Here is a 24470-nt window from a genome sequence, read left to right on the forward strand (position 1 = left end):
TCTGTTTCTTTCGTAGGGGATAGGGGTGAAGGCGATTACTTGGGAGGGAGGAGTGGATTGCTGCAGCTCTCCAGCAGCTCATGCCTGGCTCAGTGCCTAGCAAATGATGGGTGGAGGGCAAGGGGCTGGGAGTGTGAGATCCACTGTCTTTTGGTCTGTCAAATGCAAGGAACAAGGAGTCTTCTTAACTCTATGTTGTGCAGCACAAATGTGTGCTTTTCTTTCTTTCTTTCTTTCTTTCTTTCTTTCTTTCTTTCTTTCTTCCTGCTTAGGACTGTCAGGTGGAATCCTTCAGCTGCTTGGACCTCCAAGCTTTTGTATCACCACCTGAGAACTGACTTCATAGTAAGCCTGAACTTAGGTTCAAGGGGAAATCTTAAATACTTCTAAAGTTTGAAGAGGCAGAGTATTTTTGTGATTACAGTGGTACCTCTAGTTACGAACTTAATTCGTTCCGGAGGTCCGTTCTTAGCCTGAAACTGTTAACTAGAGGCGTGCTTTCGCTAATGGGGCCTCTTGCTGCTACTGCGCTGCCGGCACACAATTTCCGTTCTCATCCTGAGGTAAAGTTCTCAATTCGAGGTAACTCTTCCAGGTTAGCGGAGTTTGTAACCTGAAGCCTTTGTAACCTGAGGCGTTTGTAACTCGAGGTACCACTGTAGTTGGGATTGATTTTCACCTTCCCTCTGTCCTTTATCTACTTTCTCATGAGTCATGGGGGGAAGTTAAGGAAACCTGAGCTCTTTTGATTACTGAATAAGAAGAGGTGCTGAAAGAAAACCACCTTTGAAAATCTCAAATGAATTCTTATGGTCAAGGGAAGCTTCATTTTGTAAAGCAGCATACTTGTAGTCTCAAACTTGTTTAAATAGACAAACCTGTTTAAGTAGTTTGCAGAAGTTGCCTTGATGTGACCTAGTCATTTAAATGAAGATTGCTTTTTGTTGTTGTTATTGTTGCTTTTGACAAATATTCGAGTTTTCACCCTTTGAGACCATTTACCTGAATTCACATTGAGTGTACTCATCAAAATTGAAGCAGGCTTTTTGTTTCCTCCATTGTAGCACAGCACACACGGTATAACTGGCCAGTGACTACTCCTGCAGCAGCTTCATTCAAAAATGAATGGGTGTTTCATGGCAACTGTGCTGGGTCGATTGTACTTAGAGAACTCAAAAAACCATCAAATTACAAATCTGGGAATGCTAAAGAGAAAGGCAATCACAAAGTGACATTTTTAAGAGTTTGAAAGCAAAGTTCAAATACTCGGTGTTAAAAATGAATTTACTTGTTGAAAACGTTGGCTGGTCAAATTTGGATGCTGTTTTCGCTCTACAATGAACTTTCACTGTCTTCTGAGCGCACAATTGAAGTTTGACCGTTATGATTTTGCTTCCTCCTGTTCCTCTACATTCTCAAATCTTAGAGCTGGTTCGCACTTTCTGATGGCAGTATTCAGAGACACCTTTTTCGCACTTGTAGACCATTCTCAGCTGCAGCATCTTCCATGATCTTCTGACCACCCAAAATGGACACTTTGGAGATGTTATAGTAGGAGGTTGCAGCGTCGAGTCTAATGTCAAGTTCACATGTCCTGTCTTTAGTGTCTCTGTTAAACTGACAACTGCCCCCAAGGACTTCAGTAGAAAGGAGAGAAGCAGAGGAAACAGGCCTGAAATTAATATTAATGGCATTCAATACATGGGCAGAAAAGCACCTGGCTCCTCTTTCTGGTGTAGTGAGGCCTTTGGTTTGGGTATGTTGCAGCAGCAGCAGCTGCTTGGGAAGTGGAGGCTAGTGTTGTATGCTACACAATGATTCCCAAAAGGGGGTCTCGAGTTTCTTATTCTCACAGCTTGGTTTGTGCAGCTGAGTTTTATTATGTCTCTGAGAACAATATTCTCCCTGCCATGGAGCTAACATTTGGGGGCCTTTCCTGGGGCAGACATTTCCTTTGCTGATCTCAAATTCACCTGCTTTCTTTCCTGGCTCTGCTTGTTGACAGCTAAGAGCACAAAGAGTTGTGAATTGAGCTCTGTGTGTCTACAGCAGTATGAAGGTGTCAGCCTTTCATACACATGGAGTGGTCATAGGTTATTCAGAGAAGGATCTGAGGTGCTATTTGTTGTGGGCAAAGAATACATGCACTTGGGTTGTACAGCTGCTTTCTTTTCTTGGAATTGGCATTTATGAAGAAGACAATGCTTGCCTTACTGGGGAAAAGGGCCACAAGTGAAACTGTTTTGACATGTAAATCAAAGCCAGGAAACCTTACATTTCTGTCCTCCCAAGTATGATTGGAACCAGCACTTAATCATGTGATCCACTGCCAACTCATTGGTTTAAAAAAATCATTAATTGATGGCATCAGAACCAACTAGGATGTCCTGTTGCTGTCTAGTTCCTAGTTTATATTTCTTACCAAGATGATCAAAGCAGTTTCAGTCCTCAATCTAGGTTGGCACCTAGATGGCAGTGGATCCAGATTATTCACTTCATAAAAGACCACCTGGAGTTGGGTTGTTGCAATACACTTTAGCACCTTGTTTAAAAAGAATAGATTAGTCACTGGGCGATAATAATACACCATGGAATTATTCATGGAGATATACCGTATTTTTCGCCCTATAGGACGCACCGGCCCATAGGACGCACCTAGATTTTTTTTGGGGGGGGGAATAAAGGGGGGGAATTATTTCCCCCCCCGGCGCGGGGCTGGGGCGGGGGAAGCCCGAGCTTCCCCCGCCCCCAGCCCCCAGAGCAGGTCGGAGAGCGCTGGCGAAGGTGAGCGCACCTTCGCCATCGCTCCCGGAGCTTGCAGGGCTGGGGGTGGGGGAAGCCCGAGCTTCCCCAGCCCCCAGAAAGGGCCTGAGAGCGCTGGCGAAGGTGAGCGCACCTTCGCCATCGCTCCCGGAGCTTGCGGGGCTGGGGGTAGGGGAAGCCAGAGCTTCCCCCGCCCCCAGCCCCCAGAGCAGGTCGGAGAGCGCTGGCGAAGGTGAGCGCACCTTCGCCATCGCTCCCGGAGCTTGCAGGGCTGGGGGTGGGGGAAGCCCGAGCTTCCCCAGCCCCCAGAAAGGGTCCGAGAGCGCTGGCGAAGGTGAGCGCACCTTCGCCATCGCTCCCGGAGCTTGCGGGGCTGGGGGTGGGGGAAGCCAGAGCTTCCCCCGACCCCAGCCCCCAGAACAGGTCGGAGAGCGATGGCGATGGTGCGCGCACGTTCGCCATCGCTCTCGGAGCTTGCGAGGCTGCGGGCGGGGGAAGCTGGAGCTTCCCCAGCCCCCCCCCGAACGGGTCGGAGAGCGATGGCGAAGCTGCGCACAGCTTTGGCATCGCTCTGGGAGCTTGCCGGGCTGGGGGGATAGCTTCCTGAAGCCTGGAGAGCAAGAGGGGTCGGTGCGCACCGACCCCTCTCACTCTCCAGGCTTCAGCGAAAGCCTGCATTCGCCCCATAGGACGCACACACATTTCCCCTTCATTTTTGGAGGGGAAAAAGTGCGTCCTATAGGGCGAAAAATACGGTAATTTTTCCCTAGTATCTGTAATAGTTTCCCCAGAGCTTCCTTTAACACTGCTGGCATGTGATCAAGCATTTATCACCTGCTTCACTCCTTTAAACAGCCTTCTTTGGCAGTTTTAAGCCGGCATGATGAGCAAGGCTTGAGTATCCATGTGGTTCACCTCAGGCTTCCACGAATCTTGCCCACTTCCTAAGGTGGAATGAAATGAAAGGCATCCATTACAGTTGTACTTCAGGCACAGCCATTGATCTGGGGCCTTAAATTGGAATGGATGCAAGTGGTTTCATCCACAGAGTGCCTGTGCTAATGGATGGCAGCAGGTCACCAAGGAGTCCTCCCCACCTTTCTGAGGGTCAAAACAGAACAAGTGCCCTTTGCCACTTGAAATACCTCTGTAATTTGTGCAGCCCACTGTGCTCTTGCAAGAAGAGTGTTTTGATTCCAGAGGTTGACTAGGGCTTCAACAGGCCTGTTCCATTGCTGGGAAGCTTCACCAGAGCCATCCAGAATCTCTTTAGATCATAAACATCTGAGGGCAGATCATTGTAGTAGGTCAGGAGTTCTAGCAAATCTAAACTTTATTGGATAATGCCAGTAGCGGTGGGTGGGTGTGGTGTGGTGGAGATGCTGCTGCTCCTTTAAAGCCCTAAACGACCTCGGCCCAGTATACCTGAAGGAGCGTATTGTTCACCCCCATTGTTCAGCCCAGACACTGAGGTCCAGCGCCTAGGGCCTTCTGGCGGTTTCCTCACTGTGAGAAGTGAGGTTACAGGGAACCAGGCAGAGGGCCTTCTCGGTAGTGGCGCCCGTCCTGTGGAACACCCTCCCATCAGATGTCAAGGAAATAAACAACTACTTGGCTTTTAGAAAACATCTGAAGGCACCCCTGTTTAGGGAAGTTTTTAATGTCTGATGTTTTTAATGTTCTGTTGGGAACCACTCAGAGTGGCTGGGGAGGCCCCGCCAGATGGGTGGGGTATAAGTAATTAATAGTAATAGTAATAATAAAAAAAATTATATCTGGACAGGGCTGGGGCAGGGCAGCAGCAAAGTCACATGGGTGCACTGGAGGGACTAATCTGAAGCCCCTTCCGATGGACTGGCATGTCCTCAAGATCACTGCTGTCCTGCCTCAGCACTATCTAGATACGTAGCAATGACATGGCTGTATGGAGGGTCGCTGCACCTCTGCTCATGACAAGTAAGTTTGCTTGTTTGATTTTTGAAAAAAACAACAACATATATGTGATGAAACATTGGAAGGCCAGAAGGGGTACACTTTGCAGGGTTGGTTTACCAGTATAGCAATTGGCCCCTTTAGCAGGGGGGTGGAGGGTGTAAGTATGTCAGACTTGGAGACACAGCTTTGTATTCTGCCGTGGAGATCATGAACCCTAAGGCCACCCCAGTTGAGAAGAGTGTTGTCTTTTATTTCAGCAGGACCTGGGGTCTGACTTCAGACTTGGCTCGCAGGGAATCGTGGTCTAGCTTGATAGGGCCTGGCATATAGTGCGTGTGGGCAAGCAATTAAATTGCTAATGCTCGTAGGTAATCCTGCATCTGGTGTGGTCTCAGGCTGAGCAGGAGCTGCAAATTTAGTAGGCTCGCCCGGAGCTGTGGCCAAGGCCTAGTCATGCAGAGTGGGCCCATTAATAATGTTCACTTTAAATCAGTTTAGATTAACCAGTGTCATATCTGTCAGGGATGGTGAGCTGTGAGAGTTTGTTGCTCTTATGAACATTGATTTAGATTAAGTATCTCCCTTGCTTTTTTTCCCTTTGGCCTTATTATGCTGATATAATTAAAGTTCCAATATTTTCTGGTTTGTGGCAATGCAGAGTCTGGGACAGACGCCGCACTCGTATTAATCTTTATTAAATGGGAATGTATTTCTCAGAATAGAGGACAACAGCTAATCTTGCCTATCCCCAAATATGCTATCGATGTGGAGATGCTGTAGAGTCAATGTGTGAGAGGAAGGCTTTAGAGATCTGTGCTCTGTGCTTTGCTAGGAAACCTGATTTATAAGGAGCCTGGCATATTCTCCCCCACCTCCCCCACTAAGCATTTGGGAGAGCTGAAACTCCAGGATAATGGTCTTTGTTTAAAGGATTGCTCTGCAGACCTGTGGAAGGAAGATTTGGCTTTGGCTGCAAAGGAAGTGCCCCTTTGAACCAAACAATTGTAGAACTTCACCCTAATGACCATGTGGACTATAGCAGGTGCACCTGCACCTGCATGTCAGGTGGTTTTGAGTTCTAGAACTCAAACCACCTGACATGAAGGTTGATTCTGGATTCTGTCACATCAGTTCATCTGTCTGTGCAGAATGGAGAGAGCTGGTTCAGGGCAACAAATCAAAAGATATGTTGGTGAGGATCATTAGTGTGCTCCCATGCCAACCCCTCCCCTGAAAGGCTACTGTTTGACTGTCCTTTGGCATCCATCCTTTCTGACAGGACAACTGTAGGAGACGGACAGGATAATTAATTGTGCCCCCCCCCGCACATATTTTCATGATGATGGGATTGTGTTCTCTTTGGCTTATTCTGGGACTGGGTGTGTGAGCTTATGGAAACTAAAGGCTGCTGGCTCTGGATAAGGCTATCAGCAGGAAGGAGATCCATGAGCTTCTATCACAAGGCTTCTGCCAGATTTCTAGTTCCTGGCCAGCTACATTCCAGCCACACACCCAAGCTCTTCATTTGCAATCCTGTACAAGCTAAATTTCCAGTCCGACTCATGCCAGCACTTGTATTTGACCATCGGACACTTGTAGGAGCCTCAGCTGTCTCTTGTTTTGATACAGTCCGACAGATGGACAGACACATTTGGTGCTGCGCATTGGGTATAAGTAATTACCTGCTTTCATGGGTGATTCAGGGTTGCATTGCCTGCTGCCTGATCTTGGGAGAGATCTCACAATAGCCAGAGCAAAAGATCACTACAAAATTACTAGCTCAGGGGTTCCTAGCAGAGAGCTTCCTTTCCTAAAGCTATCTGTGTTGTTGCTAAACTTTCCTGACTTTAGTGATCCAGGTCCCAAGTATTCCAATCCTCCTCTAACAACTAAGGAGGAAAAATAAATGAGCTGAGGATGTTGTCTCGTGGGTAGGTGGAAGATGACATCTACCACCAAAGCAGCATGGTCTTGATCCAAAATACGCTGGTAGTAGACCCCTGGTTTTGCTTGTACAGTGGTACCTCGCAAGACGAATGCCTCACAAGACGAAAAACGCGCAAGACGAAAGAGTTTTTCGTTTTTTGAGTTGCTTCGCAAGACGAATTTCCCTATGGGCTTGCTTCGCAAGACGAAAACGTCTTGCGAGTTTGTTTCCTTTTTCTTAAAACCGTTAATACCCAGGGTAACCGTGCTTCGCAAGACGAAAAATTCGCAAGACGAAAAAACTCGCAGAACGAATTAATTTCGTCTTGCGAGGCACCACTGTATAATGGAAATATGCACAATGTTCTCCTTTGGGAGACTGAGGAAATATTGTGTAGTTCTGGTACTGCTAATACTGCAAGGAACTGCTTTGATATTACTGTTCATTGCCAATTGTTTTCTAGAAAAGGTTGTCAGTTGGATAAATAGAATATATATACTATAAAAGGTAAAGGTAAAGGACCCCTGACAGTTAAGTCCAGTCGCAAACGACTCTGGGGTTGTGGCTCTCATCTCTCTTTACTGGCTGAGGGAGCTGACGTTTGTCTGCAGACAGTTTTTTCAGGTCATGTGGCCAGCATGACTAAGCCGCTTCTGGCGAAACCAGCCGTTTATCTTCCCACTGGAGCGGTACCTATTTATCTACTTGCACTTTGACGTGCTTTCGAACTGCTAGGTTGGCAGGAGCTGGGACCGAGCAACAGGAGCTCACCCTGTCGCGGGGATTCGAACCGCTGACCTTCCAATTGGCAAGCCCTAGGGTTAGTGGTTTAGACCACAGTGCCACCCACGTGCCTATATACACTATAGAGACAAGCATATCCAAAGCTCCATAGCTTTTTTAGAAGCAGAACTGGATTGGTGCTTGTCAGTGGTCAGACAGGGTCATCATCCCAGGACGTTTTGCTGCCTGAAGTGAAGGACAAGATGGCAACCTCCCCATTCCACATAAAGAAGTTAACCAGACTGGCAGCTGAATCTTCTTCCACTGCATCCTCCAACTGAGTAGGCTGCATCACTCTGCTTACTGATAGGACTGGCCCTCCTGGCTGAGCTGAGCTGCAGGCGGTCATTGAGTGGTAGTGGGATCAGGCATCAGAGCTGGGGGATAGAAAAAGGCCAAAGCGGGTCAAGACACTCATTGAAAAGGCAAAGGCCTAGCCTGAACAGAAAGCTGGTGAGGAGAGCTAATGGCCAGCCTGGATGGAAGGAGCCACTCCCAAGAGCCAGAAATCCTTTACTGCCTGAGGAAATACTCTAACCCAGCTTCCCCAACCTGGTGCCCTCCAGATATTTTGGATATAGAACTTCCAGTGGGAGTTGTTATGGGAGTTGTAGTCCCAAACATCTGGAGGCACAAGGTTGGCAAAGGCTGCTCTAACCTGTAGTCAGTGGCTTACTACATGTGGCAACACTGCAGAAAGCTATCAATTCCAGGTTCCAGCCCCAGCAGTTCCTGATATCAGCTCTTCAAGAGCTAGCAAGAAAGTTGTGTCTTGTTTGTACATGCCAATTATTTCAAACAGTGGCAATATGGAATTGCCCAATTTTTAAACGATGAAGAGACTGTTCTAGTTTGTTTGGCTCTGGTGAACATTTCAGTCCTCTGTTTCCATCCTTCCTTCATAAAGGGTTTATCTCTCTGTTTCTTTGTTGAACGAGAAGTGGGCCTTTTCTCTACTTATGATCACTAAAGGTCTTCTGCAATCATGTTGTTTTAAGTTTTTTTAAAATCAGTGTTTGGAGCTATGAGATACCTCTGTGCACAGCCATATTCTGCTGGTTCACCCCTCCCTCCCTGATAAATTGCTGCTTGTGTATGATAAATATGGTAAAACTTGGGGGTGACTGCTACTCATTCAATCAGAACAAGCCACAAATTACTGGGTAGTGTAGAGTCTTAATTTCTTGTTATTTCCGTGTGGTTTCAAAACGGCATAGTAATGAACCACAAAGTGTATCGTCTGGGTAAGCCCTTGGACAGATGTCATTGGGGCTAATACTATTTTCTCAATCCCCCAGCCTGCTCACTTCAACAAAGAATGATCTTCCCTTCTTGTCATAAGCTCGTGTTTACATTGCTGCCGTGTGTAGCATTGGCTCCTTTGCTCCACCCCGGAACGGCTGAATCTCAATGGCGATGGAAGTGGTTTCCCTCTGTTTGGGAGCTGTTGGGATCAGAGTCGCTGGGTTCATGGAGAGATGATTCCATATCAATCGCCTTTCAGATCTGCTGAAGCCCTGAGCACCCCACCAAGACACGTGGCTGAGCAGTGATAGCTGAGCTTCCCTATTAAATGCTTCCTGCTGTTGTCTGAATGTACAGCCTCTGTTCTCCCCACCTGCGTTGTCTTGGATCCTCTATCTGAGCCCTGCTGGGGTCTTGGGGCAGGGACCAAAACAAAGTGCTTATTTTATGAATGGGGAACGCCAAGTGCCTGAAGCTTGAAATGCACATGGCTCTGCCATGGTCCAGTGCAAAAGTCCATGTGGAGAGAGGGGGCAGGCAGGCAGGTAATGGTTGCTGAACCTTTGCTTCCACTACATCCAAATTCTATATCCTGCTTCTGATGGTGGCAAGAGTTTCTTAAGGCAATGCATAAGCTGGAGATGATGCAGAGTTGTGTGCTCCTTTTGGTTTTTCTGTGTTTTTGAATTTTGGTAATGGAGGTGGTAGCCTTTACCTCGAAGATCAAATACATTCTGGGTCCATGGTAATGAACATTCATTACAAAATGTGGCAAAATGGAGGTCCTGCACAACAAACCTTCTTCCCCCAAATGCTGGACTTTTTGTGATAAGGGGAAATGCACTGTGAAGTGTTGGACAACACTTGCTTGACATTGTCTAATCTCCCTGCAAACAAAGAAGGGTGAATGCTCAGCAAGCAGGTCATCTACAGGGGTCCTACAACTTCAATTGTGCAACCTGAATTTGCCAGCGTGTGATTGTATCCCACCCCAAAATAGTGACGTTCTGAAACCACCCTCAGTTTTTAATAAAGCAGCAAAGTTAAGAAACAGATTGTGTTGGGAAGGAAGGGAATGCCAGGGCTGATTCAAAAAAACATTTCCTCCACGCATAAATATCTGCGGAACTGACTCACCCCATCTCTTCCAGCAGGTGTCAGCGCAGAGCACAGAACGGTAGCTTGGGGATGGACAAGTAGAGAAGAAGGGAGGGGGGGCTTTGAAATGCAGTACCATAAAAAAAGCCCTCCTTTTGCACTGCTTCTCAGCACCCTGTGAGCCCCGTAGAACTGGGAAGGGTTCCCCTGAAAAGGCTGCAAAGTGTGTTTCAGGCAGATAAGTCTTTGCCTTTGAAGTATGGCAGCAAACTAAAGCGCCTCCCTCTTGTTGTTGCTGCCAGCCACTGAGAATTAATCACAGCCACATACAGATAAGAGTACAAAGCAACACAGAGCATTGTGCCAGAGAGAGAGAGAGAGAGAGGCAGGCAGGCAGGCAGGCAGGCAGGCAGGCAGAGGCAAGCAAGAATGAGAGACATGTGGTGGGGTGGACCCAGGGAAAGGAAGGACGGATCCAGAGTAGGAAGGTCAGGAGGAACAGAATTTGGCAGGCAGGCAGGAGGTGCGAGTCCTATTCGGAGTCCTCTGGCAGTGTGGAAATGTTGGCAAACTGTTCTGACTCTCTTTCCTTTGTACTTTGCATCTCTTTGCTTGATGCAGCTCTCATTTTAGGGAACATTCTATCTTTGACTCCATAGAGCAGAAATACAAATTTGTGGTCTTTGGGAGATCTTTCTCTCTCTCTCTTTCTGTGTAGGATATATATACAGTGGTACCTCGGGTTAAGTACTTAATTCGTTCCAGAGGTCCGTTCTTAACCTGAAACTGTTCTTAACCTGAAGCACCACTTTAGCTAATGGGGCCTCCTGCTGCTGCTGTGCCGCCGGAGCACAGTTTCTGTTCTCATCCTGAAAAAAGTTCTTAACCTGAGGTACTATTTCTGGGTTAGTGGAGTCTGTAACCTGAAGTGTATGTAACCTGAAGTGTATGTAACCCGAGGTGCCACTGTATATGCCTTCCACTCAAGGGCTGTGGGGGTAACGTGTTTAGGCCTACACATTGGCAGTGGGCAAAGCCAAAGTCAGCTGTAGATGAGATCAGAAGCAAAAGTGGGCAGGACCACATCTTCTCTCTCCTCACCCCCTGTTCTTCCCTGCTCAGGAGGCTGCCAGGGGAGATATAGATTGGTCTTGCTAAGGGACTGAACTGACTGCTTCCAGAGGGCTTCCCACCCATCCCTTCTTCTATTGCTCCATCCATTTAGGCCATTTGCCCCATTTCCACCCTCCTTTCCCTCAGGGCTCCCCCGACCCACATGAAATTATGTTGAGGGTTGCATGAATTTAAGCTAACAGCTGCAGTTTGAGCATTGCTGATTTTTTACTTTTGCAACTTGCCATATTTGGCAGGTGTGTTTGCTATCTTCAGACAGAGCTTGTGTTTATGACCATGTTATATCTGCAGAGAGCCCAATAAAGCATGTAAACACCATTATTGAAGGAATATCGAGTCTGCAGCATCAGGTGGGTGGTTGGGGAGTCAGGAAATGCCAATAATAAGTTTGCTTGTGTATTTAGCTTCCTTGTGTATAGGGCTGCCATCTGATCATCTTTTCCAAAATGACATAGGAAGTTTGTAATGCAGCCAAGAGATAGTAGGCAATAACAGCAGGGACAAAGGGCTAAAATCTTTTTATCCGGCATAAAATAATTGATCTGTTGAATTACAGTTCGGTGGAGTCTCAACACAGTGGGAAGTGGGTCAAGTTGTTGTCCTTTCAGAATATGAACCTGATGGAATTGTTCAATTATCCATGAATATGCGAGTGGTAAATAGCAGCATCAAACAAAAGAATAGTATTTGCTGCCAGTGATTTACCTAACCATTTGGGGCAGATTGGCCACTAGCCACCATCTATTTGCGGCAGGAAGCTCTGGATACAGATACCAGTTCATGGGAGGGCTTTCTTTTCTTGGCAAGTCTGTTTGTTTAGTTGCTATAGTCTGGAAAGATTCACATTTAAGATTGAAAGTCACAGGACAATCCTATGCATGTTACTGAGAAGTAAGTCCCACAGATTTTAATGGGTCTTACAGGCAGTCAAGATTGCAATCCTGAATGCACTTACTTGGAAGTAAGTTCTTCATAACATGTACAGGATTGCACTGTGCAGTCTACTTGATGCTATAGAGGTGTCCATGCTAATATCACTTCTGAACATGAGTCATTCTCCAGTTTCTAGCCTTCACAGGTGTTTATTGTACTTTGCCAGCTGTGCTAGTTGGCAGAACTGTCTGTGGCTGACAGGAGTTGTTGTTTGGAACATCTGGAAGGTACCAGGTTGGAAAAGCTGGTCCACAGTAACACCTATTCATCCTTTTGCAAGTTCCATCCTGAGTTTCTGAACTTCCCAAAGGTGATTTGTGCTTTTGTTCGCTGATGCTTGGGATTTTTTTCTTTATGAGATAGCACCTCTTGTAGAGCAGGTTGCTTGTGTCTGATGGTTAGCCAACGCCGAACTGAATATTTTCCCTGTACAAGGGGATGGTGTCTGACTTACTTCAGAGCAGCACTAACATTATGATGACCTCTTTTTACTGGGGTGAGTCAGGCCCTTTTACTGATGGTTTGTATCTCTTTTAATAGCTGCGTTGTTTTTAACACAGAAGGTTTTCACCTTTATCACTGCTTATTGTACAGCTCTTACAATTTCATTGCTGAGTTGTGTGTTTTTGTTTTTCTCATAATAATCCATGTTGCATGTCATGTGAGCAGCAGAGAGGATGTCTTTTTGTGTGCTCTTCCTTGGGAAGGAGTGTTACTTGTGGGTCAGCACTTCATTACCCATGTTATGCAATCACTCTGCAACTCACTGTTTGCTACTCCAGACTTGACCTAGTTTACATGATTTTCCCTGGGTTTCATTTGTAGGCCATCTTAAGAGTCCATTCTGTTTTCTGAATCCTTCTGCTGTATGTCTGGGACACATTTAAGGCAAGTGTGTTCCCATAAGCTCAAGATTTCTAATTTGGAAAGAAGTCCAGAGCTACAAGTAAAGAAACCAGAAAATTGTTTGCATGGAAGAATAATAATTTGAATGCTAAGTGAGGAAAGAATTAAGTAGCTATTTACACATGGCATCAGAATGATCTTTTTGCACCTGTGTTCTAGGTGTGTAAATGAAAACTCCATGCTACTCAGTTGTGTAACATGATTTTAAAGAGTTTTTCCCTTTTATAAATATCAGGTTTGAATTTTCTTCCTGTGTTCTTCTGCAAAGCTACTGCTCAAGTTTGGGCTACACCTATGGTTAATAAATCACTGAGGATGCTCATCAGTGGCCAGGATGTTTAAGCCAGGAACACATTATCTTCTTATCTCCTGTTTTTATATTGTTGTATATTCTCTAACCATGTTACATTTTAAGATTCTTCCCTGAATAATCCAGCCTAGTGCTGTGACTGACTTACATGAGGTGGAGTGAATATGAGCAGAATTCTCAATGAGAAATTAGCTAGAGTAATTATTAGTATTTGAGTAATTATCAGCATCAGGATAAGGAGAAAGGTTAATAAGGGGCTTTTTTTGGTAAATGTTTATTCCCCTGGGTGGAAGTGTGGAATGGAGGGCAGGAAGGAGGATGTTTCTTAGGAGTGTTGCTCTGATTTACAGATACCCTTCTTCACATCTCATGCCTCTGTACCTTCCCACACCTGGTGAGAGATGGGGTGTGGAAGAACCTAGATGGATAGGACTCCTTCACAGTGCCACTGCGCCTTAATAGCTGCTTGGTTTCAAAGAAGGATCAAGAAACTGTCAAATTCCAGCTGTGTTAGAGTCCTACCCTGCTTCAAGCAGGTGAAGGTGGAACAGTCCTGGAGAGGTGTGAGCTGTAAGTCATTTACTGCATCTCATCCCATTCTTCTGGTACTGAATTTGGTATATATATATCCTTCTCAAATGCATTGTGGTTCCCTGTTCCTTCCTCTGCTTAAGAGGCCTGTTTCCTTAGTTTTCTACTGAAAGTGTTTTTGCCTACACTGCAAATGAAGTTCTAGGAGATAAAACCAGAATTCCCTCTGGGACAATAGGAAAGAGACCAAAACTGTTAACACATTGTGGCAGGTGTGCCCACTCCTCTACGAATGCCTGGAGGATAGCAAATACGAAGTGTGGCAGAAGCATCTTGTCCATGGGTTTTTGTCATCTGATTCCTTGAGCAGGAGCAGCTTGCACAGGGCATATTTGTTGGTACACTTACCGTGCCAGAAGTCTTCTGTTTTTCCTGCGCAAGACACTCGGTCCCCACCATATCTAGCTTTCTTTTCTTTTCTTCTTTTTGGAAGTATAGAGGTGCAGACTTGCAAACAGCCATTCACTTTTTCCCTACAGCAAGTAAGAATCATTGCTGCACAACCAGTTAGAGCAACTCTGTACAATAATGAAATCTTGATGACCATGTTGCAAAAGCATCATGTTTGCTGCTTGGTTGTTGCCACTATTACATGATGATAAACATGCACCTGATAGTATGCATTGACAGTTCTATGACCCTATGAAACCACAGGAACACAGGAAGCTGCTTTATGCTGAGTCAAACTATTGGTCCCTCTAGCTTAGCACTGTGTACATAGACTGGCAGCAGCTCTCCAGGGTTTCAGAATGGGATCTCTTTCAGGTCTACCTGAAGGTCCTGGGGATTGAGCCTGGGACCTTTTGCATGCAAAGCAGATGCTCTGCTGCTGAGCAGCAACCTTTCTCTCTGACCCTGTTTGTTTTTTTAACTTTCTTACCTGGGCAATTACAAACTTTTCATGAAAGTAATTACTCTTAAAGGGTATTTCTGTCATCAACATGGGTCTCTATACACACCCCAGGGCTCTGCAGTAAAACCCACCCCCGCAGATGTTGCCTTTGTTCTAATGAGAATAAATCTGAATAAATCTGAATATTATCATGGTAGCCAAACTCAAGTCCAAATCTGGACTAATGCCACTCTAATGTGCAGAGTTTGCCTACACTGCATATGAATTTCAGGGATATCTACCAGAATGCCCTCTGGTTCCATAGGATTGCCCCCACTTGTCCCAAGCGGTGGCACTCTATTCTGCTTAGCTAGAGTGCAGGCATCAGCACAGCACTGGAGCAGAAGTCTAGTTTTTTACTTCCATAGTCAGATCCTTCTGTTCAGGTATAGTAAGTCACTATTGCCTTTGCTACCTCTGCTGCAGATTAGACACCTGTGGAGTAACATAACCCATCTCTTACAGGCCACTCTTAGAGATATTTACTCAGAAGTAAGTTCCATTGTGTTCAATAAGTGTGTTTAGATTTGGGGCCAAAGTTTCCTATGGACTTTACGGGAATTTCCTCCTCTTACAGAAGAGGTAAAGGTAAAGGGACCCCTGACCATTAGGTCCAGTCGTGACCGACTCTGGGGTTGCGGCGCTCATCTCGCTTTATTGGCCGAGGGAGCCGGCGTACAGCTTCCGGGTCATGTGGCCAGCATGACTAAGCCGCTTCTGGCGAACCAGAGCAGTGCATGGAAATGCCGTTTACCTTCCCGCCGGAGCGGTTCCTATTTATCTACTTGCACTTTGACATGCTTTCGAACTGCCAGGTTGGCAGGAGCAGGGACCGAGAAATGGGAGCTCACCCCGTCGCGGGGATTTGAACCGCCGACCTTCTGATCGGCAAGTCCTAGGCTCTGTGGTTTAACTCACAGTGCCACCCGCGTCCCCACAGAAGAGGTACCTAAGCTTGAAAAACAAGTGTCTGTTTCTGGGATGTCCCACACACCCGGAGCTTGGAAAGTTTGTTTCAAAAAGTAACTAGTTATAGTTTAAAAAAAACACACAAAAAAACCCCACAACCCCAAAAAACCCTCCCCTCTCCTCCCCTCCCCTCCCCTAATTGCACTTGATGTTTGTCCTTTTGCAAAATAGATTAGTTCAGTTCACATTCAGTTCAGATTCATCCAAATAATCCTTGGTAAGTTTATTCAGCATTTAGAAAGTTACAAGCTTCTGAGCTGAAGTGTAAGATACAAAAACCAAGAAACTAAGAAAAGACACACATAGTGAAATGTGAGTTGTTTATAACGCCCCCCCCCCACTTATTCTCTTTCAGGTTTAAGGCCCAAAGAGTCTATAAAGAGGGTTTTTTAATAAATAAAAAAATCTAAGGGAGGAGCCACCTGAAATTATCTCACCCTTTTCTCAGGCTTTAGACTGAACTAGAAATCGTTCAAGTTCTATCCCAATATGAACTTAATTAATGTACACTTCACACAGGCAGTTATGGGAACTGCTTTCAGATGCAGTTCAGAGATTTTTGAACTAATTCCGTGAATGTCATTAAAACCGAACTAGTTCCTACTAAGCACTGAGCACACCGCAAGTCAGCTCACATCCATCATATTTGTATTCTGCTTGGGGATCAGTGTGACACAGATGGAGTTCCCTCCCTATACCCTCAAAACAGTCTTCTGAGGAAGGTTAAGCTGAGAGAGACTGTGGTTGACCTAAGGTCACCCAGTCAGCTTCACGGCTGATCAGGGATTTGAGGCCAACTCCAAACACAGCATGCTATCTTCTGTGCCACCCTGGCTCTGATAGCTGCTTCATTGACGCCGTTGTACAGGCTTTTTATGTTTTGCTATTGGAGATCTCATCCACTTACCTAGCACTACATGGCGGATTAATATAATTGTAGAATTACCCCAGTAGTTAAATGTTACTGCTGGAATGACTTAACACACCCACAGATCGATTTCAAAACTAGGGTAAGAGTGTATTGATCGCTTGTGCTATGAATACAGCCCATAAAATGACCGGAAGGGTGCATTCGACATGACAGTGCATCTTAGGTGAAATTGTTGCCATGTTGAAGAAAAGAAGAGCCTATATCCAGCTTCTCACAGGTAGTGCCTGTAGCTGATAAAGCCACCAATTATAGTCCCAGATAATAACAAGTATGAAATAGATATAATAATGTATTTTTAGCAAACCAGTGGGTTTTTATAGAAGTATGCAATGTTTAGCGTTGTAATGAGTTCCTTATCAGATATAATGGACTCTCTTTATAACAGATGTGGATAATGTGGGCCTTCAGTTGTGGACTACAGGTCCCATCAACTCTAGCCAGCAGGGCCAGTGGTGAGGGATGGTGGGAGTTGTAGTAGTCCAGGTACCTTTGGAGGGCACAGGATAGCTACCCTTTTCAGAATGAGAGACGGAAGTGAGCTACAGTGGACAGAAAGTCAGACTTGGACCAGGGGGAACTGGGTTCAAATCTCCACTCAGCCAAAAGTCTCAATAGCTGAACTTGGTCAGTCTTAATCTTCTTTTGGCCACAAGTGAATACTTTTTGAACTCTGAAGGTGTGTTGGGCTTGGGATGGAACATACCTTCAGAAACAGGCTCCATCTCTTATGTTCTACTCCTGATTTCTTCAGTGGACCAAGGAGAGCTTCTTTGTTGTGCCCCCAAGTATCTTCAAGACATCAGCTCACATGCAGAGAGTCAACTCCACAACAACATTCCCTTGGAGTACTGCTAAAGCTTGGAACCCGAACACCTTCTTTTTGGACTAGGGCAACTTTGTGTTACACTTGTAAGCTACTTTGGATGTTTTAATAGAAAAGTGGTATGTATGTAAATACGGACAAGAATCTTTCGGAAGTATTCATAAGGCTTTTCATTTGGGCTGGTTTTGGGTATTTTGTGTGGGTGTTTATATTAGTTGTATCTGTTTTTTATATTCTCCGTTCGTATACGTTTTAATGTAATGTTCCTGGCACAGAGTCTTTGGAATTGGAGAGGCTTAAAAAAAGAAAAAAAGAAAAATCTCAGTTGCATGTACAAAGCGAGGTTGATTGCTAATGCAGATATTCTAGTAACTTCAGGTAGTGGCCTATTGACAAAGCTTTTAGCATTCAAATAGAAATAATTGACCAGCAGGGGGTTACAGACTCTTGTAATGACCTATATTTGATATGCAGGAGAAAGAGCTTGCGGAATCAATGGAAGCTCCCCTTTCAGGGCCTTGGATTTCAGGCTAACTCAAAGACTCCTACATGTTACAATAGAAGCATGTGTTTAAAATGTAGCATATATCTGCTTGCTTCTGTCCTGTGCTCTGTGGCACAGCTTCCTTTCACTGTGTCTGCACGGTGGGAAACATGCAGCAGGGAGACAGGTCAATAGCGGCTCCCTGCTGTATGTTTCTGTGGTATACATGCAGTAAAAAAGAGCAGGTATGCCTGTCTCCTCTCGCAAGGATGGTGCACTGAGGGAGGGAGAGACAGGCCCGTAGGAAGGATGAGGAGGGAGCTGTTGGCAACAAGGAACTCCTAGATGCGGGCCTGTGAGTGAAATAGTGATTTTAGGGTCAGGCCCATCCATGGACTGGGATACGTTTTAGCACAGTAATTGGAGGGACCATTGCAGGACTTCCAGCAGGAATTGGCAGCTGCAGAGTCGCATTCCAGTGCTTCTCTCCATTTTTGCTGTGCAGCTGTCAGGCCGCGTGTGAGGGCTCCTCACAATTGCACCTGCATTCCTGGACACCTTCACCACAGGCCCAGGCCCTGTTCCCTGTAGGGGGCCAACCTCCTCACGTCTCTGCCTCTGTCTGTCAGCCTTCCTTAGCTCAGGGGTGTCTCTCTTAATCAAATACATTTGTTTTGTAAAACTGACTAAAAATAATCCGGGGCTGATGTGTGCTGGATGTTGGCGGTGAATCAAAGGCGCTGCTCTAATTAAACGGGCCCCAGTTTGTTTGTGAGCCGCATACATTTCCATGCTAATCAGCCACACGCCAGGATCCTGCCTCCTAAGCCCCACTTCCTTTGCCTGATTGAAAAGTATGCAAATGGACGGATGGAGTCTATTTATTGCAACGAGGGAAATGAAGCTGCAATGCGCGCTGTGGGGCTTTATTTGGGGACTAGGGTGGGGAAGCGCTTTGGTTGGGGGCGGGTTGTGAAGATGAAGGATGTCCCAGTTACTAAACATTGCCAGTGGAACTAGAGGGAACAAAATGAATTACTCATTTCCGATTAAGTAATAGCATAGCCAGGCACAATTTTGTTTTTGTTTTTATGTGGCTTTGAATGTGTCACTTAGACTTTTCTCCACAATTTACCTACTACTACTGAGATCCAGTGGGAATGAATGGAAGGCTCTCTGACCGAGGCCCTCTGTGCTTTCGCTTCCAAATCAGTAGACTATTCCCCTATATGGGAACACCATGAGAAATCTCCAAGAATGGGAACTACATGGATGGTAAAGTCAGGAGGTGGGGCTTGGTTAGGGCCTAAAATTGAACTATTGTTGTCTGTTGGACATTTGATGGGTGCTGTGTGGAAAGTGTTGCTTTCTACGTCTGGGGAAATAGAACTGCTATTTTCCTGGTTCCACTTCAGCTTCACAGACAGGTTTGTTTTCTGTAATGTAATATGCTGTGTCCATCTTTTGGAGTGAGATTGAGGGTGATGGGTGCAGAATGAAGAATTCCCACTCTTACTGCCAAATGTTGCACTTGCCTGACAGAAAGACTGGAGAAGCGGCTTTAGTACCAGGCGCAAGAGACAATGGTGGGATTTGGTGCGAATTTTATGTGCCCACATTTGGTTATCCAGGAAGCTGATAGGGTGAAATAGTTTCTGCTTTCCTATATACGTCTCTCTGTGTAGGAAAGTACTTACGACATGCATCTCCCAGAAACATATAAAAGACGAACTGAATTTCTAGAGTCTGTTGGTAACTCATGTTAGCCACTGCTAGCATGGTAGATCAATATCTCCTAATTTGTTACCCTCCAGACATTTTGGACTATCAGACCCAGCCAGCACGAGCAGTGGCCAGATTGTGGGAATTGTAGTCCAAAACATTCTAGAGGTTAGTGGGAAAGTTGTGGCATATCATCACTTTAACTATACAGTGGTACCTCGGGTTAAGAACTTAATTCGTTCTGGAGGTCTGTTCTTAACCTGAAACTGTTCTTAACCTGAGGTACCACTTTAGCTAATGGGGCCTCCCGCTGCCGCCACGCCGCTGCCGCGCAATTTCTGTTCTCATCCTGAAGCAAAGTTCTTAACCCGAGATACTATTTCTGGGTTAGCGGAGTCTGTAACCTGAAGCGTCTATAACCCGAGGTACCACTGTATGTCATAGAATTAGATAGGTCCAAAAGGCCTCTGAGTCTAGTTTCTTGCTGTGAGACAGGACTAGGTTACTGACCATTCCCCTCACAGTTCAACTTACACAAGTTTGACCATAAGTGTGTCACAAGCAGATACTTTCTGGGCAAGTAAACGACTCATGCTCAGCAGCCAGGTGGCAGTTAACTTTAGAGAATTAACCCTATTGTATTTCCTCCCTGCCGTGGGTTGGCTATGACCCTGGGGTGCCTTTTTAATGTGGTTATGGCTTCTATAGTGAAAGCAAGGTCTTTAGGATAAGCTTTATTGTCACTGTGAGTGGTAATGGGATTAGAGCATTTACTATATCCCTTGCCCAGCACAAAGGTGCTGGTTTACCTTCTCTTCTGTTATGAAATACAGGCTATGGGGAGGCAGAACATGGGTCCTTGACCATAAAACAAAGGTGATTATATGTGTTAACTCTCCACTAATGTTACATTAAATGCACTATGCCGTTGATACTTAGGGAAAGTGTACTAGGCTATAAGCTTTCTGATGCTCCACCTTTTTTCCACATCAGAGGACATTTTAAGAACGGCACAATTGCTAGGTTGCTGGGAAAGTTCAGCAGGGGAGAAATGCTGATCAAAACAAAGCTTAAATAATCCAGGTGTGTGACAAATGGGGTTGTGATAGCTGTCCTGCAAGTGTGTTGAGAGAGTTAATGTTAAGATGAGTAAAACATTGCATACAATGACCATATGACAAAGAAGCTAGGTTGTGATGATTGTGTCCATACAGATATTTGGCAATATTTCTGTAGTTGCACATTAGGTGGGATGAAGTTCCCAGTAGATTAAACTCTTCCTCCACCTAGTGCTCTCCCAGTCTAGATATGTAATGGAAGGCTCACCCCAGTTAAAACAGAGCTTTGTGTTTCATCTCCTCTGCAATGCCTGTGTGGCTGCCACTATTTCTCTGCACACCCCTTACCCGCCATTTGCACTTTCTTTGGAGCTATTAACACATTATCCAGAAGTCCCCTGCTTCATTTAAAGTTCATTAGATTTAATTGAAGAGCATTAATGTGCACTGAAGTGCATAATGTAGTTTTATTTTAAATGGAAACCAGGTGGAGCTATTTCTTGTCCTAACTCTTTCTCAAGGAGTAGTTTGATTAATGAAAGGAGGCAAAAATAATAATAATAAAAAATAAGGCAACTTGGATAAGGGTTCTAAAGCAGCAAGGGGATTGGGAGGGGCTCTTTTTGGCTGGCAAGATTAGGTTGGTGGTTCATTATTTCCCCTTAAATAAAATATTTAGAAAAATGCATGAAAGATGGGTTTCTGTTTTGGAGAATCACCCTGACCAGGGGTAGGCAACCTAAGGCCCTGGGGGCCAGATGCGGCCCAATTGCCTTCTCAATCCAGCCCACAGACGTTCTGGGAATCAGCATGTTTTTACATGAGTAGAATGTGTCCTTTTATTTAAAATGCATCTTTGGGTTATTTGTGGAGCCTGCCTGGTGTTTTTACATGAGTAAAATATGTGCTTTTATTTAAAATGCATCTCTGGGTTATTTCTGGGGCATAGGAATTCGTTCATTTCCCCCCTTCAAAATATAGTCCGGCCCACCACATGGTCTGAGGGACGGTGGATCGGCCCACAGCTGAAAAAAGTTGCTGACCCCTGATCCTGACTCTGCATTTCCTTCTCTGCTTCTACCTGTGGCAGCCAACACATGCTGTTGGGATGGGGTTCTTGGAATTCCCATTGGGCTGATTTATCAAACATCAGCCCATGACTTTGACCTAGTTGGAAGTCATTAAGTTTTAAGGAACATGGTGGTGGTTGACAGGGTAAGGGCTGACTATCATATACTGTATACCTAAAGCTCCTCATAGGTTTTTCTTTCTTTCTGTAGAAAGAACTGTTCCCCCAACAGCTAGCTATTGGTGTGTATTGGCACATTATTCCTTTGCCACCCAACAAATGTCTCCCATCTTGATGATACTAGGCATCATAACAGCAAATGCTAACGCTGCCGCCTTTTCTTTCAGATCCTTGTGGACCCTGCCAATCCCATTGGACGTTCAGCATTGCAGTATGAGAATGTCATAGCCCATGATGGCAGCTCCATCCTGCGGGACTTAGTGCTCAGCCCTGATCTCCAGTACCTCTATGCTATGACTGAGAAACAGGTAAGAACTTGAGTTTGTCCACAGCTGGCCCTTTTACGTGATTTTAAGCTTAGCAGTAATGAGGCACAGCCTTTTCTCTCTGCATAGTACATCTGTGTGATATTTCTCCAGCACAGTGTGAGGCAGGACTGTCAGATTCTCAGAGCAACCAAATAAAAATACTTTCTTCGAATACATCACTCCCTTTATTAGTACAGTTCTGATTAGATGTCGAGCTCATGGAGTGATCATGGAGCTCATTGCAATAAAAGTGCTTGTATGAGTGATGGGCTACACCTTTACTTGATTCAACACCAGAGCGACAGCTCTCCTGAGGGCTCCTTTTTAATGAACAAGCAGATTCCATCATCTGATGGGTGACAGCTTAGGCAGAACTCTGTGTGCGTTGAGTTTCAGCACGCCCTGCAAATGGACAGAATCAGCCAAATGTGCAAGTGTGTTAAAGCTCAGTGTGCGCTGCCAGCCATCACACGATTGCATATGGTACAGGTGGTCAACACAAGCAAGGGCCATGGCTGGTCATGAAAAGAGGCTCTTGGTCCACTCATTTTAACTCCGCAAGAAACTTCTCTGCTGTTTCTATGGCAGCACAGTGCAAGTGCTGTACTTTGCCATTCCCCCCCACCAACAACTAAAGACCCAAACTCAGCTTTCCTCATTAAACCTTGCCAAAATTGGTATGGTGTGCATTAGTCACGAAAACATTTGTATTATCAGTTTAAGCTGCTTAATCCTTCTTGGGCTGCTGCGCATATTATTAGTTACTCTTTTCCAGAATAACTAATAATATATACTGAGTGTCCGATGCCAAAATTATTATTTTTCTGTGTTTTCTTAGTCATCTCATGAATGTAATGTTCAAACTTGGCAGGACAGTAGCAGACCAGTCACATATAAAGTGAGATCTCATCCTTAGAGTAAGTAATACATGGGTGAGGGAAACTAAGGCCTCTCGATGCCTACCACTCCATGCTTGTGTAAAGTTTCCCACAAGCACCTTTTACCCAGTTGATCTCACTCATTGAAATCAGGGGAATGAGAAAGCACCCAATGGTGGAGGCCATAGGTAGACGGACCTTAGGTAGGTAAGCCACAAACAGTGGAAGTGCCTGGAAACTCCATCCACCTTGTTTTCATGAAGCAGTGGGCCCTCGCTTTATACACAACGGAGGGAGACCTGGGTGTAAATGAATAGGTCTGCTGCTACCATGGCTGGTTTGGCTCTAAGAGTCCCCCCTCCCCCCCCCATTTTGCTCTCAGGTTTCTTTTCATAGAATGAATAATATCTATTTGAGTCTGTCCTGAGGGGAAACAAACTTACTATTAGGAAGCAGATGAATCATGGATACATGCAACATCTCTTCTAAAGCAGACTCATTAGGTCTGTTTTGCAAAAGCTCTGTCATTTGACAGACTGTCTCTGCTACAGGTATTGGAAAAGTTTCTTTGCACTCCTCCAGCAAGATAAACTGGTGTTTATATGAGTTAGGAGCACTGTGGCTGCGTAGCCCAACCTTAATTCTGTTGGGCTGCAGTTTCTTTACCTTTTTACACTGGGATTGCTTTATTCTCCTCTTGCAGTCTGTCCTGTAGCTAGGTCTGAGGATCCTAACTGCCCACTAAACCAGGAGAGGGAGAACTTCAGCCATGCATGATTTACTTTGTGTTTTACTAGAACCAGCCGGAGCCAGGTGCAAAAGACATAGGCTTATAATTAAAGAGCTAGGTTCCTTTTAGCAGCTGCTGAGGACCAGGATTGTTTTCAGTATCAGAGCTGTGCTGAGCTCACAGCCCTTCTACACAAAAATTCAGTCCCCAGTTGCCCAAAGCATACTTCAGTGCAGCAGTCTAATTTCAGGGAGTCGTTTTGTTGTCTCTGTTTTTAAAGAATTGGAACTGAGAAATCCTTGCCAATCCATGCATATAACGATGGGTTCACACAGGGGTTTGGGCAATGACAGTGCTCTTCCTTCTCCCTCTTCCCACTGCCATGCCTATTGGACAGGGATAGTTAATATGGTGCCCTCCATACGTTTTTGGACTCCAACTGCCATCAGCATGGTCAGAATGAATGTGAGTTGTAATTCAGCCTTGTTGGCTACCCATGATTTAGGGTCCTAAAGATAAAAACTAGCACCTTGGGTTGAGCCTGGAAGTGTACAGTATCACTGAAGATCAAACAGGACCAGATATATATGCTCTATCAGGGTGGCTCTGTGGTCTAAACTGAGCCTCTTGGGTTTGCCGATCGGAGGGTTGGCAGTTCTAATCTGCGTGACGGGGTGAGCTCCCATTGCTCTGTCCCAGCTTCTGCCAACCTAGCAATTTGAAAGCATACCGTCCTGAGTAGATAAATAGGTACTACTGCGACAGGAATGTAAACAGTGTTTCTGTGCACTCTGGCTTCCG

The 24470-nt window shown here is 45.3% G+C and overlaps 1 protein-coding gene across 4 annotated transcripts in view; it reads left to right on the forward strand.

Moving 5' to 3' along the window:
- PLXNA1 (plexin A1) overlaps positions 1-24470 on the forward strand; it is a 299658-nt gene that overhangs the window by 126438 nt on the left and 148750 nt on the right. For all 4 annotated transcript variants that reach the window (XM_080996881.1, XM_080996879.1, XM_080996882.1 and 1 more), the window contains exon 4: positions 21921-22061. In XM_080996881.1, coding sequence (XP_080853007.1) covers positions 21921-22061 — 141 coding nt within the window. The remainder of the gene's footprint in view (positions 1-21920; positions 22062-24470) is intronic.

This window comes from Podarcis pityusensis, assembly GCF_964106645.2.
Source record: "Podarcis pityusensis genome assembly, chromosome: 2".
Classification (NCBI taxonomy): domain Eukaryota; kingdom Metazoa; phylum Chordata; class Lepidosauria; order Squamata; family Lacertidae; genus Podarcis; species Podarcis pityusensis.